Source organism: Martes martes, assembly GCF_963455335.1.
Source record: "Martes martes genome assembly, chromosome: 5".
In the NCBI taxonomy this organism is placed as follows: domain Eukaryota; kingdom Metazoa; phylum Chordata; class Mammalia; order Carnivora; family Mustelidae; genus Martes; species Martes martes.
Window position 1 is genome coordinate 153,999,421 of NC_137892.1, and position 17,544 is coordinate 154,016,964.

General features: G+C 52.6%; 1 protein-coding gene across 1 annotated transcript in view; it reads left to right on the forward strand.

The window, feature by feature from the left end:
• The window catches only part of ANKH (ANKH inorganic pyrophosphate transport regulator), a 125,860-nt gene that overhangs the window by 96,326 nt on the left and 11,990 nt on the right, over positions 1-17,544 (forward strand). Inside the window, exon 8 of the mRNA XM_080803889.1 lies at positions 1,613-1,708. Coding sequence (XP_080660015.1) covers positions 1,613-1,708 — 96 coding nt within the window. The remainder of the gene's footprint in view (positions 1-1,612; positions 1,709-17,544) is intronic.

Below are 17,544 nucleotides of genomic sequence, written 5' to 3' on the forward strand. Positions count from 1 at the left end.
GGCTCTCTGGCGCCCTGCTGTCCCACCACGGGTGACACAGGTGATGCACCAATGTCCCACCACAGGTGACATGTGGCACACCACTGTCCCACCACGGGTGACGTGTGGGGCGTGCCGCTGTCCCACCACAGGTGACATGGCTGATGCACCAATGTCTCACCACAGGTGACATGTGGCGCACCACTCTCCCATCACAGGTGACATGTGTGGCACATGCCACTGTCCCACCACAGGTGACATATGTGGTACCCTGCTGTCCCATCACAGGTGACATGAGTGCTTTGAGGTTGTTGAATTCTTTGGGGTGAGCTCCCCCGGGCATCTCTCTTGCGGGTCCCCCAGGGCCAGAGAGATAGAGAGATGCACCCACTGTGACTTGCCCTTCGCTGTAGCAGCCGAATCTGTTACTCAGAAAAGCAGATCCGCTTTAGAGGCTGGACTTGGGAAAACATAGGCTCGACCGACGTTTGTGCTGGAGGCATCATGGGGGAGGGATGTGAGAGATCGCCGCAGCCTCCAAAGGAAACGAACTGTCAGAAGCTCTTTCCCGAGTGGAACCTGTCCGCGCTCTGCCTCTGTGTCTTTTGTTCAGCGAGACGCAAGCCAGGCGCTGGGGGCTGGCTTCTGTCGGTCACCTCTGGGACTGACTGGATCCGAATGGAGGTGGGGGGCTCTTTCCTCCACTGGTTTTCATGGTGAGGGGCCAGACACTTGTCTGATCAGGTGGTGGGCATGCTTCACGGTGGCGCTGGGATGGTCTCAGGAAGCCTCGGGAATATGCAAGAGGACGTTTGAGCTGTCCGCACTCTTTGCTTAAAATTAAGCGTTAACAGAGATGGGCACCTTCTCCGCTCAAGAAAGATCGTGCTAAGTGGCAGGAGGGAAAGAGTAGGGTGCAGGGCGCAATCCTTTACCCCAGAGAGCCGGTGCCTACCTCACAGGCTTCCATGCCTGCCCCCCGAATACAGAGCCATGCCCAGAGAGCTCTCGGGTTGACCAGCACTCCAGCAAGTGGGGCCCGAGGGCAGTTAGCAGTAAAAGGTCAGAGAGGCTTTCAGAAACACATGGGCTATGCCGCTGACATGCCCTCAAAAGGGGGCTTTGAAAATTAGAAGATCCAATGGGACAAGGAGGAACAAAGCACAAAACGGGAAAACGCCACGTGTGTTAGGGGCAGAACAAGAGCTTCTGTCCGGAATCTGAGGGGAGGAGTCAGCGTCGGGGCAAGCAGGACTGAGAATGCCCACTCGTCCTTCCGGTCCGCTGGCGGGGAGGACGGGGCCCCAGAGGGGAGCTGTGGCTTCGAGGAGATGCCAGGTGACCAGGAGGGGCCACGCGGGTTGGGACCCTGGGCTAGGCTGGGGTGGGGGGGCAGTGGCAAGGGGAGCACACATTCAGGAGACCCTGCCCGGCGTCCATCTGTAACTCCCTCCAGTTCATGTTCACGTCCAGCAACCTGACCGCTGCCTGAGAGAGACAAAGTGACAGCCGTCTTCCCAGCTGTCAGGGGACATCTATACCTCAGACGCATCAAATAAAACCAAAACAAGACGTTCTTCATGTGGCATGTGCAGTCAGCTGAGGGTAACCCTGTCCTCCTCTTTCCCCGTAGAATAACCCCAGCAATAAACTGGTGAGCACGAGCAACACCGTGACCGCGGCCCACATCAAGAAGTTCACGTTTGTCTGCATGGCCTTATCACTCACGGTAAGGGGAGAGACCGACGACACCATGCCCCCCGCCGGCATTGCTTTTGGGAAAGGGGAATGGCCATTTTAAAGGAAGGACTGTTGTATTCCATACCTGTGATGCTCTACGGAATTAATTAACAACCCAAAATATGAACAGTAGTTCCTTAGGGAGGTCGTTGAATCTGGGAATAAAGGGTAGGCTTCTGGCAGGTCTGGGGACTTTAACATGCTGAAAAAAGGCAGACTTTGCCTTTCATTTTAGTAATACTCTTGTCTTCCTGAATAACTTCTGATCCCGTTTTCAACATTCAGAGTCAAGTGTATAAACATCCCTGACCCTCTTCCAAATTTAGTTGGTGTTACTAGAGTTAGCGCGGTAGGAGTCCCTCTCCCCATCCCACTCAGGCTGCTTCTATCTGCTTGCCCGTCAAGACCCCAGGCCCTGGGTCATTCTCGAGAACATAGCCGTGGACCCCTGCGGACAGCACCGCGCTCTGTGCACAGCCTAAACAACACATGTCCTTTATCCATCCCCGTGGGTAATTTCAATGTAAAAGATACTGTTCAAAAAACTTGGAAAAAATATGTACATGGTCTATAGCCCAAAGCACATGGTATATAATTTAAGGTTGTTTATAGTAACAAAACAGAAAGAAAGAAAAGCACTTTTGTAAACAAACTTACGTTGTAGACCATGCCCTTGAGTTCTAAAGGTGGAGATGACAAGGAGGTAAAAAGAAATGCAGGTCTTTTTTTTTTTTTTTTAAGATTTTATTTATTTAGAGCACACTCGAGGGTCAGGGCGTGGGCAGGGGTGCAGAGAGAGAGAGAGAAAATCCCAGACTCCAACTGAGCGCGGCATCCGATGACGTGGGGCTCGAGCTCATGACCCTGAGATCGTGACCTGAGCCAAAATCCAGAGTCAGAGGTCCAGTCAACTGAGCGACCGCAGGCGCCCTGAATCTCAGGTCTTTTGAACGCAGCTCAGTCTCCCTCTTTGTTGTTGGACTCCGCAGTTCCTCCTAAGTCCTGTAGAAATTCTCCGTTTATAAAGTACAAGTATGTTCCGGAAATGCCGGGGGTGCGCAACTCTCGTCATCAATGACCAGGGCAGAAGGGCTGGTTACGCTGATGAGAGGAACACGGTGACTCTGGCTCCCCCTTCCATCAGGGCTTGATGAGCCCTGATGGTGGTCCTTATTTATCATCGAGCCCTAAGCACGTTTTAAACCTTTGATGGATATTTTTCCAAAGCCCACAGCTTAATCTTTGATCCACGGATCCTACGCCTGAATAGATTGTAACAAGGGCAACATGAGACTAATAGCCAGTCACGTCACACATCGTGACCTTGTGTCCTCTGTGGCCCCTTCGCCCCAACCTGCCCCTCCTGCCAGTCCCTCCCTGCTGACTCTGCAGGAGGAGGCCGGGGTGGGGGGTTGGGGGGGCGGGCGTCAGGAGCACCTTCCAGTGCCACCTCGCCCAGGAGGAATTCCCGATAGCGCGCCTGTGCCGTCGGGACAGGTTACCCCAGGCAACCCTGCTCCCCTATTTGTGTTACTTCTCTATGGTGTGCAAGTTTTTCCATAGTTCCCTGAAATATTAGGAAAACAGTGAGTAGCCTTGAAACTGTTTAAAAGAGTATTTTAGAAAAAGCCGAGAAGGTTTCTATTCCAGGAACAGACCTCAGCTTTTGGAGACGATGGGAAATGATCAGAAGTCAAAAGTTGAGTTGAACCAAATGCCAGGTTCTGTGACTTGGCCCTCACCCCTCACTGAACGCCAGAAGCTTTTAGTTGTCACTGGCTCGGCGATCCGGGTCTGACCTCCTCTGTCTCCTCTCACTCCGGTTAAACATCTTCCCCGCCCACAGCTGAGTCGGATGGAGAACTCCGCCAGCCGGGGTTTGAGGCTGTTTCTTCTCTGGTCGGGTGCGCGGGCTATAATCTGTCGCTCTGAGACAAGCAACTGGTTTATTTCTGAAATGGTGATGATTTAGAAAAATGCCTAGATTTCCCAGGTGAAGATTTTATTTATTTCATTATTCTAACCCCGCCCTCCTTCCTGTAACTGGAGTGAGTCAGGGTAGATTTTCCCCATAGAAATGGAGACTCAGAGTCCTTCACTGGAAAGAATCTTGGAGACAAGCGAGCCAAAAGCCTTCCTTTCTTAGAAGGGGAAGGGACTCTGAGAGGGTTAGTGACTCACCCGAGCGCCTGGAATGGAACCCGCCGGAAGCCAGCCTCCAGGCCCGCTCTCCGGGCCCTTTTGTCCAAACTGTGAAGTTTTCAGCAGGTAGGAACCTCTCTCAGGCCCTGAGCCTCCAGACATGGGCGCCGTGCTTGAAATGGCGGTTTTTTTAACACAAAAAACAGGAGTATTTGAGTTTGCTGCTCATGAAGTGTCTCACATACATTATCCTTACAATGGTTCGGTCCGGTGGTCCAACATCTTAGCCACAGGAATTGACCTTAAAAGACATAGGGGAAAAGTAAGCAACTTTTTTTTTTTAAGATTTTATTTATTTATTTGAGAGAGAGAGCATGAGAGAGAGCTGGAGCAGGGGGAGGGGCAGGGGAAGAGGGAGAAGCAGACTCCCCGCGGAGCAGGGAGCCCGACATGAGGCTCGAACCCAGGACTCTCAGATCATGACCTGAGCCGAAGGCAGACGCTTCACCGACTGAGCCGCCCAGACGCCCCTATAAGCGACTTTTTTTAATTGGAGTATAACTGACACACAATGTTACATTAGTTTCAGGTGTAGGGTTGGTTTCTGGCTTTTCTTTCCTAAATTAAATGTTAAGCTGTCACTATAATGTGTACATTCCTTTTTGTAGCACTTTCCGTATTCAGTCTTCACATCTGTCGCTCCTCGTAGGCTCTGAAGCGCCCACGTCAGGTGTGCGACGTAGCCACCTTCCACCCCCAGGGCCGAGCGTCCTGTCTGACAAAGGAGGTGCTCAATAAACCGCCACTTGAGACTCACCTCTGAGTCAAAGGTACCGAAGGCACCCACCCCAGCGAACGACAGTCCCCTTATTTGTCCTCAGTTTATCCTACTTTTAAAGCTTCTAAGAGCTCCTTTCCTCTCAAGTCCATTTTTGTTTTGTTTTAAAGATTTTATTTATTCGACAGAGAGAGATACAGTGAGAGAGGGAACACAAGCAGGGGGAGCGGGAGGAGGAGAAGCGGGCGTCCCACTAAGCAGAGAGCCCGATGCGGGGCTCGATCCCAGGACCCTGGGATCATGACCTGAGCTGAAGGCAGACGCTTAACGACTGAGCCACCCAGGCGCCCCCAATTTTTGTTTCTTAGTGCTGGGGAACTAACATCACAGAGGCCACCGAAATAGTCAAGAGCAGTGCACGTTGTGTTTATTCCAGTGGATGACATTACATATAGACTCTGAGCTTTCTGATGGTTCCAGAACCTTCTGTGCATCCCCTGGGATTAGAGCACTTTCTAGAGCTCTGCTTCTTTGGGCTCGCTAGCTCTTCTCCTCGGGTCTTTGAGAAGAGCTGATCCCATAGATTCTACAGACACTCAGTGACCCAGGGATGCTGACTGTTTTTCAAAAGAAAATGTGTGCTGTCTAGAACCAAAAAAAAATCCATCTTTCCATCAGAGTGGGCTCACTCTTGGGGCCCTGACATTTTGGGGGTCAACATCCACCTTGGCCTGTGAAAAATATAGCTGTGTCACCTTTGACGGTTAATAAGACACTAATACTCCAGTATGCTACAACGCACATCGTTATTCACACCCTAGTGTGGATTCGCAATGTAGTTCAGAGTTTCTATCCTACTCCAAAAGTGGGTTCTGCCTCCTGCTCTTATCCAGGAGTGTTCCTTCACGGAAGGCAACAAACGTCCATGAAGAGGGATTGAGGAGGCGGGTAAGGACAAATATTCTGGAAGCATCTTCCTTTCGGCCCCTCGGAGCTGCCTTCAGGAAGAAGCACTGATGGGTCCTGTTTGATGGCACGCGGGTGAGGAAAGGGGGAGCTTTAGTCCCTCCAAGAGATGAGCTTCAAAATGGTAGAACTGTCGGATCAACAGGGGTCCCCTCGGTGGCAGCGAAGGAGCAGACATGATGCAAACCGTGTTGGCTCGGAAATGTACACAGCTTAAGGCAATTTGGAAGTAAGACTTTGGATAGTGGGCTGCATTGTGAGAGCTTGTGGTGCGGCGGCCGCGCAGAAGAGGGCACGTGGCAGCGCAGCCATCAGCCATGCCCACTGCAGGGCTGAGCCGGTGCTGGGATCCGAACCGATGGCTGGTTGTACCCCGAACCTTCTGCTAGAACCTGGGTCTCCATCACTTCTGTGACTGACCGTGAAGCCCAGTGATAATCACTATGTCCTAAAGGCTGTTTCTCTAGCAGAAAAACAGGGGGAACACAAGCTGAAGGTGGTGGTGATGAGCTTGCAGTCAGGAAGCAGGAACAGCATTCTTTGCTCTTGGGGAAAGGCACTGGTAATACCAAACGTGCAGGAACTCACCCTCTTATTAGCTAGCCCCTCTAGATTCACCACGAGTCCTTCCCGGATTCTAGATTTAGGGGTAAAATAGGAACCGCTAACCAGGGTAGGATGTGTCTTCTCAACAAACATTTTGATAGATAGACAATGGACTTCAATTCCGGAGTGCTAGGCCAGTTTGGTGAAGCCAGTGGATTGACTTGCTAAATTTATCAAACTGCCAATCTACTCCAGATATTTTCTTTACCTCTTTCTAAAGTTCGTAGCCAATCAAATTAAATGGAGAAGTCTTAACATCTTTGGGTGATTTTAGTTGACCAGTTACTATTTTGACTTCACAATAGCATTTTAAGAACATTTGGTATTCTCTTAAGCTCCTCTCTGCTCTAGTTTTGGGGAGCAGGTGCCAAGAGGGCGGCCTCTCTGCTGCAAGAGAGTTGGAGAAGAATCCGTGCAAGGCACAGGCTTGGCTGCTGCTGAGGCCTCCCCAACCCCCTTTCTACAAAATGGAAGTGGGCATCCGTCCAAATGGATCTTGGCAGGCAGAGCTAGGCGGGTACTTTTGTGCAGTGAACAACCTATACAATCATACCCAGCATCCCTTTAACCCAGAGAAAGACAAGAGGGGAAGATGGAAGAGTGCAGGTCAGAAGGAGAAGGGGGAGAGACTATGGGTCAGAAAACGAACAGAGAGGTTTGGAGTCAAGGCAAAATGGAGTAGAGACAGAGGTGAGGGACACAAGTCAGGAGGATATGAAGGCCCCAGAGACCCCTGGGGCCCTCACAACCCTCCAGGGCCATGCCTACCCTCCCAGTACAAATCACTATAAATTCTAGAAGAGTTAAAAAGACAAGTTTTTAAGAAATCAGTAAATTTGACAGAGTGTCAGTTGGCCAAATAAGCTCTTCCACCAGCCAATTTTTGGTGAGCTGGCCTATTTCAGGAAGGCGGGTATGGAATGAGAGTCTCCCCAGGCTTCTCCAGAGGTGGCTTTGAGACTCCAGATTCAGACCCTGCCGAGGTCCTGGGATTGTGCCGGGGTCTCCAGAGTATATCCCAGTGGCCTCCCTCATCTTCAACAAATGGAGGATGCTTGGTGGTGTGCGTGTGTGTTGCTGTCACTTAACATGGGGAGAGAAGGTTGCCACCAGGTACCAGCAGACAGCACTGCCTCACACAATAGGGTCCCAAGCAGGGGCTGGTACTACTGGAGAATCTGGTTCTTTCTAAAAAGTTAAAATAGATTTTACTCCCGATCCTCCTAAGCCTTGCTTTTTTTACATCAATGGGTAATAAAAAGGGAAAGTGTGAATCTTCCCTCAACCCTGAATCGGGTGTTCCGAACTCTCATGGCTTGAATTGTGTCCACCAAAAATTGCTATATTGAAGTCCTACCCCCCTCCCAGTCCCTCAGAATGTGGAAATAGGTCTTATTTGGAAATAGGGTTAAGATGCAGTCCCAGTAGGTGAATAAGGGAGGTGGGGGGACTCTAATTCAGTAGGACTGCTGGTCTGACCGGGGCGGGGGGGGCATCCAGACCATGTGGTGCCGCCAAAAGCCAGGACAGGCCTGGAGGGGACCATCCCCAGACACTGCAGACCGATCGCGGTACTGCCCCCTCGCTGCTGGACTCCAGGTCTGGGAGACCAGAACCTCGAGCTGCCCTAAGCCTCCTGGTTTGGAGAACTCACACCCCGTTGTTTCTGAAAGAAAGAACCCTCCTGTAGTCACTTAAGGCCACATGAGTTGATCAGCCAAACGTAACGATTCTACAACTTGTTTTCTTTTTAATCTCCCTACTTACTGTTTCCGTAAGACATCTCTATTCTTTTATTTCCCGATTCCCCATGTAAGAATCTGAGTAGATTATTTGCCTAGAAGTATTTTTCGTGGGGATGGGATGGTCCCCAGACTGATGTGATTAACTATATCTCTGCTGATGTGGGTTTTTTGGGGCTTGAGGGGCGGGGCGGTGTCGGCATCCCAGCGTCCAGGAGAAGCAGCCGTGTTCAATTTAGGTAACTTTGCTCTCCGGCTTTGTTCTGCTTTCCACTAATCGAATGACCTAGTGCCTCTGCACCAGGCCCTCCGTCACGAACCCTGGGAAGCCAAAACACATTCCCGCTTTCCCGGGAACAAATTCGGTCGTATTTATTCCCCCAAATTTTCTCAGAACCTTGATACTTCCACTTCTTCCCCCTTGGATCTTATAAATGGTATCTGATTTGGCACAAAACAGTACAAATTACTTAGTTTCGGTTTACCGGGTCTGTACACACCTGTGTTGTGCAGAGAGCACATGTCCCGGTAAGACACGGTCGTCCCCACCCAGGGGCACGGCAGAGTCCCCATCGGCCGGAGAATCCTGCCCGGGCTGAAGGCCGCCGGCCGACCCCGCACCCCGGCGTGCTTCCCAGGCTCCCCCAGGCTCTTCTGGCGCAACAGCGGGTTGCTCAGAGTAAGATGACGGTCGTCAACTGTCGCCCCGGCAAAATGGCAAAGTAACCCGGTGGGGATTCATTCGCAGACTTTGAGGAGTCCTCTTTCATGACTCTCTGGGGCTTTTTTAAGCGGTTTTTATTAGTCTCCGCTTACAGCCAGAGCCCGTCCAGACCCTCCCGACAGCCGTTCACAAGAAGATGCGCGGACAAGGAGGCTGATGTCTGCGGCTTCTCAGGTTTCTGACCGCAGTCGTGCTCACGCAGCCCCAGGTGCGTGGGGCCCTGGGCGTGTGCCTGTTCCCGGTGGCCCGAAACTCTGGGTGTCCTCTTGATTTACACTGGTAGGATACGTAGGGCGTCAGCAAAGCCGGTGGCAAATACCTCTGTGATCTCGAAGAACACCGCGTAGACGTGTGTACCTCAAGCCGTGTGTGAGATGAGCACATAGAGGACGTTAAATACCAGTTCGCACGTTAAATGGTCGTTTAGTGTGCTTAACGACGCCGGAGACCACGGGACCTGGGAACAAAGGAGAAAATCAAAAAACACTCAGGTCACACAGGTATGTCATGGCTCTGCCTCTTCCCGTCCCCTGCCCCTGGAGGTGGACTTGGAAGGTGACCTGGAAAGTCCAGTCGCTTTTAGGTAACGATAGATGGCCTTCGCTTCTCTTTCCTCCCTGAGAGACAGCTCTTACCCGACGGGGCTTGGAGAACTCAAGAGCCTCACAACTCTGAGAGGGGCTCGGAGGCAGGGCTGCATGTTGCACCGAATGGCCAGGGGGCCAGGGAAAGGGATTGACCTCCAGCGTGAATTCGGTGCCACAGAGTGTGTTGTTTACCGATATGTCCCTGAGGTCCCAGCGCCTGGGGTCAGACACTGGCTCCTCCGTGCACCTGCTGGGCGGCTTGGAAGGTCATCGGAAACAGCCTCGGCTTCGCTGGCTGCCAGAAGGACATGATAAAAATACCCACCTTGTAAGACCTTTCAGCTTAGCTCACGTCAGGCAGGCTGTAAGCCAAGAGTGCGACTCTCGTGCTCGGGGAGTCCCCGAGCACACGGGATTCCAAGGGAACATAGGATGTCGGCCTATGTAAACAAACAGCTTTGGGTACCTTGGATACCAATGAGTGAATCTGTGAATTTTTCTAGTTTTACTAATATATCCTTCCAAATTTCTATGGGATTGTTTTGGGCGTTTGGACAAAAGTCGGCATCTGGATCGATTTGTACGTATCTTCTATAGAAGGACCTGACGCATACACAAGACATATAATGCATGCACCATTTTTCCCCCTGAGGCCTGGGAAAGCTCTTCACATGTCCCATCGTACCTTCCTGTCTGCAGGCTCCAGGGCGGAGTACAGACAGTGCCCCCTCCAGCCTCCGGCCGTCTTGCTAGCTCAGAAGTGTCAGTCACCCCACAGTCTGCCATGATCCAGAAAGAGAAATCGATGTTTTTTTCAGTCTTCTGGCTCAGAAGTCCAGTATATCTGTAGACACCAACCAAATAGGAGACGTCCCCGCACGGGAAGAGTTTAAGCCACACATGTGTGCATCGCAAACATTGTCCAAAGCCTGAGCTTTGGGATGAAGCTCGAGGCTGTGCTGGTGGCGAGCCTTCCACCCAGGCTGGAGCCCTGCTGCCTGCCAGCCTCTGAGGCTTCCGCGGGGAAGTAAACACACCAAGTCACTTTGCTCGTGGAATTTCTCCTCTCCTGGAGAAGACAGGCGGGACACGGATCCGACGGAGTCGGGCAGCGGGGTCATTTCTCTGGCTGGTGTAACAATGACCACAGACCTGATGGCTTAAAAAACAACCGAAGTTTACTCTCTCATTGTTCTAGAGGCCAGAAGCTGAAATTGAGAGTGGACAGGGCTGCCGCCGAAGGGTTGGGGGGCTCCCTCTCTCCTGTGGCTTCGGAGAAGGGCTTGGTCCTTGTGCTTTCCAGCTCCCTGAGGCGGCTGCCTTGGCGGGCCACGGCACTCCGGTCTCTGGCTCCCTGCGCATCACCCCATCCTCTCGGTGCCTGCCTGGACCCCTCTTTCCCCGGCCCTCACGTGATGTTTAGGGCCCATCCAGACATTCCCAGATAATCTTATCTCAAGATTCTTAATTTAATCACACCTGCTGCTCTATAAAGTAATCAATACCGGTGTGGCCTGGGATCTGGAAGGCAATCTCTCTTTTCATGGCCCCTCTGCAAAGTGCATAGGGTGCTTTAGAGAAAAATGAAAGGCAGCAGGGTGAGGGAGAGGCCGTTTCGGATGGGCAGCGGGGGAAAGCTGGGCTGAGCGAATACATCGGTGTGCAAGCAGGTGCCTGTGTGTTCTCCTTTCTTCCAGGTGTATGAGGCTGTCTCTCTTTGGAGAGCATTCCGGCCCCTTTCAGAAGCCCCAGCACTACTCAGTCTTCCCTCCTTTGCACAAAATTCGAAATCTGTTTTCTTTAGGTCATTGTTTTTTGTTGTTGTTGTTCGTTTTTATTGTCCCCAGTTACTGGGCGGGTTGGGGAAGACACGGTCCCTCACTCCCATGTGAGCCTCCTCCTGGCGGGTCAGAGTCCCATCCAGGAGGCTGTCCTCCGTCTCCGGCCCCAGCTTCCCGAGATAAACCTTGTGCGGGCAGGATTAGGGTGGAGGCTGATGGACAAACAGTGACCGAGTGAGTGGTCTGTAGAAATCAGGCATGGGATTGCAACACACCGGGCTGCCTCTGCCACCCTTGCCTTCCAGAGCCCCAAGCCTGGAGGGACATAGGGGCCATCAAGGGCTGGAGGCCACTGTAGAATTTAAGGCGAAGGTATGTGATATTGAAAACCTGTTAATCCTAAAGCTTCAGGGCTTCAGGCCTCGAGGGACCCTCCAGGAGGGACGGAGAGCCAGAGAGCAGCATCAGAGAAGGAAGCGGACTGGTGCTTTCTCTGGGACACGAGGAGATAATCCCTTTTGGTGAGGTTCAGATAATCCTGAAATACTTCTTACGCTGCTCACACTAGATAAGTCCCCAGGAAGCACAAATCCCAAAGCTGCGAACAGGAACTCGGCTCTGCCTCCTCGTCCCCCCAGTTCCCTTTGGAAGATAAGTCACTGTCCCCATCAGTACGTAGAGCATCCCAAATCCCAGCCAGCACCCCGCTCCGGCCACCTGCTGCTCTCCGGGTCCGAGGTGCTGCTGGCAGAAAAAGCAGCGTTCTGGGGAAGGAAGACACTCTGCCTGCAGCCTGGGGACATCTCCATGACCCGCGCTGCCGGCCGCTGCCTCAGTGTCCCCCGTTAGGAGCCGTTTTGCATTATTTAAGGGCCAGTGTCGCATCCTGGGCTCTAGATGAGTGCTCCCATGTCACATGTCCATCTGCTTTCCACGTGTGGAGGGGAGGGCCTCACATGCTCTGGCCGCACGTCCCTCCTGCCCTCTTGCTGCTTCATGGGGTCGCATAGCGCATCACCCCGTAAACATCAAGAATTCCTGCTTCGGGATGCTCCCGGTTCAGGGCCGCCTGGCAGGAAAGCCCGTCTGGCTGTGTGCCAGGGCGCTGCCGAATCTGAACAGGCAAACCAGGGAAAGCCACTGTCCCGTGAGACCTTGTCCGGCCGGCCCTGTCTTCAAAGACTTAAGCATCTGGCTCATGAGAGTGACCCAGTCTCACCTTCCTGCTGCTGAACTTCTCCGTGGGCTGTCCGTCCCTCGGCCATCGGGGCAGCGGACACTACGGGCCTTATTCCGGCCACAGTACCATGCTGACCCTGTGTCTCCAACAAGGACGGCCTGTTTGAGGCTTTGTTCTGCCTGGTGGCCCCACCCCCGCGCCCGGACACTGCCCGCCCATTGTCCGCATTATCCGGGAGAAGAAAATGACCCTCTTGTGCATGGGGAGGACAAAAAGGACCCAAGGTAAATAAACTGAATTCGAAGCTTTCTCCCTCGCTGCCCTGCAGACTGTGCAGCGATGGAAGGTTCTTGGTGCCTGATCAGAAGGGTAAGAGCTGTTCCTTCCCACCGAAGCTCCGCTCCCCCGTCCCGCTTTCGCCAGCATCTGCTTTTTAAGGAAATCATCATGGCCCTGCAGATTTGTGGGGCTTATTGGTTTGTTGGGAGGAACTCTGAGGAGACGAAAACAGTGACGATTCGTGCCCAAAAATCCACCAAAAACTTCATCGTGAAATTACAGTATAAAAAGGTCTTTTCATTGCAGTAAAATGCGCCTAGTGGAACACTTAGCATCTTTTTTTTTTAAATTTAATTTCTTTTCAGTGTTCCATAATTCATTGTTTATGCACCACACCCAGTGCTCCATGCATACGTGTCCTCCATAATACCCACCACCGGGCTCACCCAACACCCCCCCAGCCCCCTCCCCTCCAAAACCCTCAGTTTGTTTTTCAGAGTCCATAGTCTCTCATGCTTTGTCTACCCCTCCCATTTCCCCCAACTCTCTTCTACTCTCTGGAACACTTAGCATCCTAACCATTGTTAAAGAGCAACATTGTTAGAAGGAAAAAAAAAAAAAGCAACCTTGTAAAGGTTTTCAAGTTCTAAGTGTTAAAGTACATTACATTCATACATACATTACATACATAAAGGTCAGTACATTCTCACGGCTGTGCCCCAGCCACCACCGAGGTCCATCCGCAGAGCTCTGCATCTTGCAAAACTGAAACTCTCCACCCGCCAAACAGCTCCCCCGGCTCCCTGCCCCCAGCCCTGAGCACGTTTCAGTTTGACTGTGAACAGCCAACGGAAAATTAAGGCTAAGCAGAAGCTTGGGTTGGAACTTTCTAAACACTCTTCAAATCGGGCAAGAATGGGAAAGAATGAAAAATTCTGCAGCTAACGGGAACGCCCTCGGCAGACTTGGTGCATGGCGCCCCCTGCTGCAGGAAGCGCATCATTTCCGCCTTGCTCAGAGCTGGGGCTTTGCTCTGGGAGAGGTACTGAGTGTCCCGATGGGGCAGTTTCAGTCCGTCGAAATGATGGCAGGGATGATTCCATTTTCATATTCTTGTAAAAAGCTGACTTTAAAATGTACATCCGAGAACGTGAACTTTTTACCATGGCTGTGCTTTAACCCTGGGGCAGGGGGGTGGGGGGTGTGCGCGTGCTGGGGTTGTGCATCGACTCCCTTGGGAATGTGTGCCGGGGAAGATGTCTAACCAGTGTGACTGTCCTCAAGCCACACTGAGACTATCAGGAACGCCACAGACACTTTGTAACGTGCTTTGCCACGTTCTGCATCTCTGTGACAGCTCCGGTGTACCCCATCTCGTTCCCCTACTGCTGTCCGCCGGCCTGACCTTACAGACCCCCGGCCCCGCGCCTCCCCACTGGCTCGTGCTGTCATACTCGTGACCCTTCCTCTCCAGGTCTTCCCTGCATGTGACTTTTTCCTCTGTGAAAGTGTCCTCTCCTTCTGCATTGTCCCTTACTGTCCCTTCTCTGTCGGGACGGATCGGCGGTCCCCTAGAGCGCCAGCCCACAGGACAGCAGCCGTGCCCTCTGCCTGTTGCCCCAGGCTTGCCCCCCCCACCTTCCCACCCCTGTCACCTTCTCACTCCTGTCACCCTCTTCAATGCCAATGTCCTGAAATGGGGCTCGTTGGCCATTTTCACCCATTGCGTCTGCTTTAGTCATTTCTGCTCTAGTAAGCTGGCATTTTTTTTTCTTCAAAACTGGGTGGGACTCACGCTGGTCCCAGGAGGCGTCCTGAAGGAATGCTAGGTCGTGAGCTCACTGTTCGCACTGGGAAAGCTCTTCGAAAGGACCACGTCTAGCTCAGGTGACAGCCAGCAGAAGGGAGGGAGAAACTGGACCGAACAGGCCAGAAGGGCACCCACAGTGCCCCCGGGCTCCCGGCTGGCGGGGAATACAGCTCATTCACATCCCACGGTATCCCTCCCTCTTCCGGCCTCACCTCTGTCCTCAGCACTTCCCTTTAATACTAACCGCAAATTCCTCCGAACCGACCCTTCCTCTTCTCTCCGTGGCCCACGGCCGACTCCCTGTACCGTAACTACAGTTACAGTAACACCCACCCCCACCATGACGGGGCTCCCTGCTGCTGCCTATGCCCGCCCACTGTCAGTCCTCACACCACACCAGAGAGCAGCGGACCTGTCAGCACAATATTCTGACGATGGCACCCCCATTCTCCACCCCCTTTACCCCCCGCCTGGCCCAGAACCATGACCATGACCCACAAGACCCTCGCTGAACTCCCTACCCAACCCCACCCCACCCCTGCCAGATGCACATGGCCAACGCAATTTGATGCTAAGAATCAAAAGGCCAAATGACGTTCCTCAGGTCTTCATCAGCTCCCTCTGAAGACTCAGGCAAGATAGGCCTGGGCTACCCAGTAGGGCCCTGCTTTTTCTGATGGCGCCCCTCCACCCGCAAGCGAATCAAATCAGCGTGCCTTCCGAATGCCATGACATGGGACACAGCTCCCCGGGACACTGGTTATGGAAATCGAGTTGTCATGGGGCACCTGGGTGGCTCAGTCGGTTGGGCATCTGGTTTCAGCTCAGGTCATGATCCCAGGGTCCTGGGATCGAACCTTGCATCGGGCTCTCTGGTTGGCGGGGAGCCTGCTTCCCCCTCCCCCTCTGCTGCTCCCCCTGCTTGTGCTTTCTCATTCTTCCTGTCAGGTAAATAGATAAAATCTTACCAAAAAAAGAAAGAGAGAAAGGAAGGAAGGAAAGAAGAAAGAAAGAAAGAAAATTGAACTGTCAGCCACCTTGTAAAAGCTGCCCCCCGCCCCGTCCAAATCAGGATTTCTCACACCCATGCCATGAGCACATATTGACTTGATCTGGGAGGCGGATACAGGGGTCCTTTTTATGTTAAAATGTTTTTCTGACAAAGGAAGAAGATTACATGTGCTTTGTGGAAAACAGGGGAAAGTACAAGGGAAATAAAATCAATTCTAATTTTACCGCCTACAGATGACTCCACCATTAACATTTCCTTGTGTCCCAGGAAAGCTTTTATAACGGCGGCTAAGAATGATCGATCCCGTGGACTCCGCCAGGTGCTGAGAGGGCCCTGAAGGCACAGGGCAGGCTCCTCCGTGTGGGGCCACGGACGTTCTGGTGGTCTGGTCGCCTGCACTCGGGGAAGGAGCCGGCACCAGCATGGAAATCCACACAGTCGCCAAGCCCGTGGTCCGGAGCCAAGCCCCTAACCACCTCTGTGGACACGGTGTGGTTGCGGGTTAACCACCGGCTTACCCAGTGGAGACTTAAGTCCAATTAAAAGGATATTGAAATTTCTTTCTAAGTAAAATCTCCAAATAAGAATGATGCCCACGGCTGACCACGTTAACTCAAAACAGCTGTGTGCTTCTCCCTTTTTCTGACTGCAGGGATCACAGTCTCCGACGTGCTACTCCTCCTGAGCACTTGGGGTCACGAAGACGGCTTTGTGAGTTCCTCAAAGGCATGGTCAACGGCTTCTGGAAATGAAGTCAAACCCAGAGCTCTTGGCCATGGTTCTTTGGGGAATGGGTCCCTCTCGGGATGTGCCGACACTGCTGTGCCACGGTGGCTGGGTTTAGAGGCTCTCTGCGTTCGGACCCTGACAGAAGCAACTGGCTTCTTCAAATCCCATTCCCAAATCCTCGTTCCAGGCCAGGTCAGGGACTGACTCTGCGGGGGAGGCTTGGAGAAGACGCCTTTTCTGTGGTTCTGGTCACGTTGACTCAGACTATAGCGTCTGAGACCCAGGAGGGGAATTTCTGTAAGGCTTAGGGCTTCCGTCGCCCTCTGAGCATGCTGTAATCCCGTTTGAGGATTCTAATACACGGCGGAACTTGGTCATAGCTTAGATCATCGCTATACAAATCTGGGAGCGAGAGGTTGAATACTGCCCCCATCACAGAACAACTACGTCCAGGTGAGGCCAGCCTAACAGATCGCCCCTCTGGGGGCGCACCGTCATTCAAACCGTGACCTTGGCATCTATACCGACCGGGAGCTTCCTGTCCTGATTGTGAACGAGAGAGCTGTGGCCCAGTGGTGGTTAGTTTCTAAAGAGGCTAAGACAATGAAAGGAAGGGAAAAGCAGGAGGTGGCCGATCGAGAAGGTAGAAGCTCTGTCTGGAGAGGTCCATGCTCTGCTAGAGCAGAGTATATCTCGAGACGTAACTAAGGATTTCCAAGTTCAAAATAGAAATGTCAGAGTCAGTGGCCTGGTCCTCAGAAAAAGAGTCCCAGTGTGTCAAATAAAAGAGGAATGTGCCATGGATCTTCTATTTCAATAACCTTTTAGCATTATTTTAGGTTTACAGAAACTTGGCGGAGGCGACTCAGAGAGCGACCTCACTCCATCCTGCTCCTCGCGGGCCCGTGTGCGGCACCCGAGAGGCCAACCCCACCACGAATTAAACTCCAGGGCTCGTTCTGATTTCGCCAGCTTTTTCCTCGTGTCCTTCTTATGTTCTAAGGTCCCTGCGGCGTGACCACATTACAGCGAGCCTTCCCGTCCCTTAGCCTCCTCTGGTCTGTGAGAGTTTCTCAAACCAGTTTTGGGTGAGAGTCTGAGGAATACTCGTTGGGTCTTCAATTTGGGTGCGTCTGACGTTTTTCTCTGTTAGACCGGGCTTACGGGTCTGGAGGGAGGAAGCCGACCAGGTGAAGAGCCGTTCCCCCATCTTACCGAGAATATGGGCCATCAACATGACTTAATCGCTGTTGACCTCGGCCTTGGTCGCCTGGCCGAGACCGCGTTCGCCGCTTCCCCACTGGAAGGCGCTGTCTCTCGGAGGCAGTGGCTGTGGTCAGCCCACGTTTCGGGAAGGGGAGGTATGCGCCACCTCCCTGAGGCCTCGTCCAAAATATAAATCGTGTGGCATTCTGTGTGGGAGCTTTGTCCCTGTTTGTTTGAACCAGCATGGATCCATGGGTGGTTATTGTATACTGTGGGCCATAAT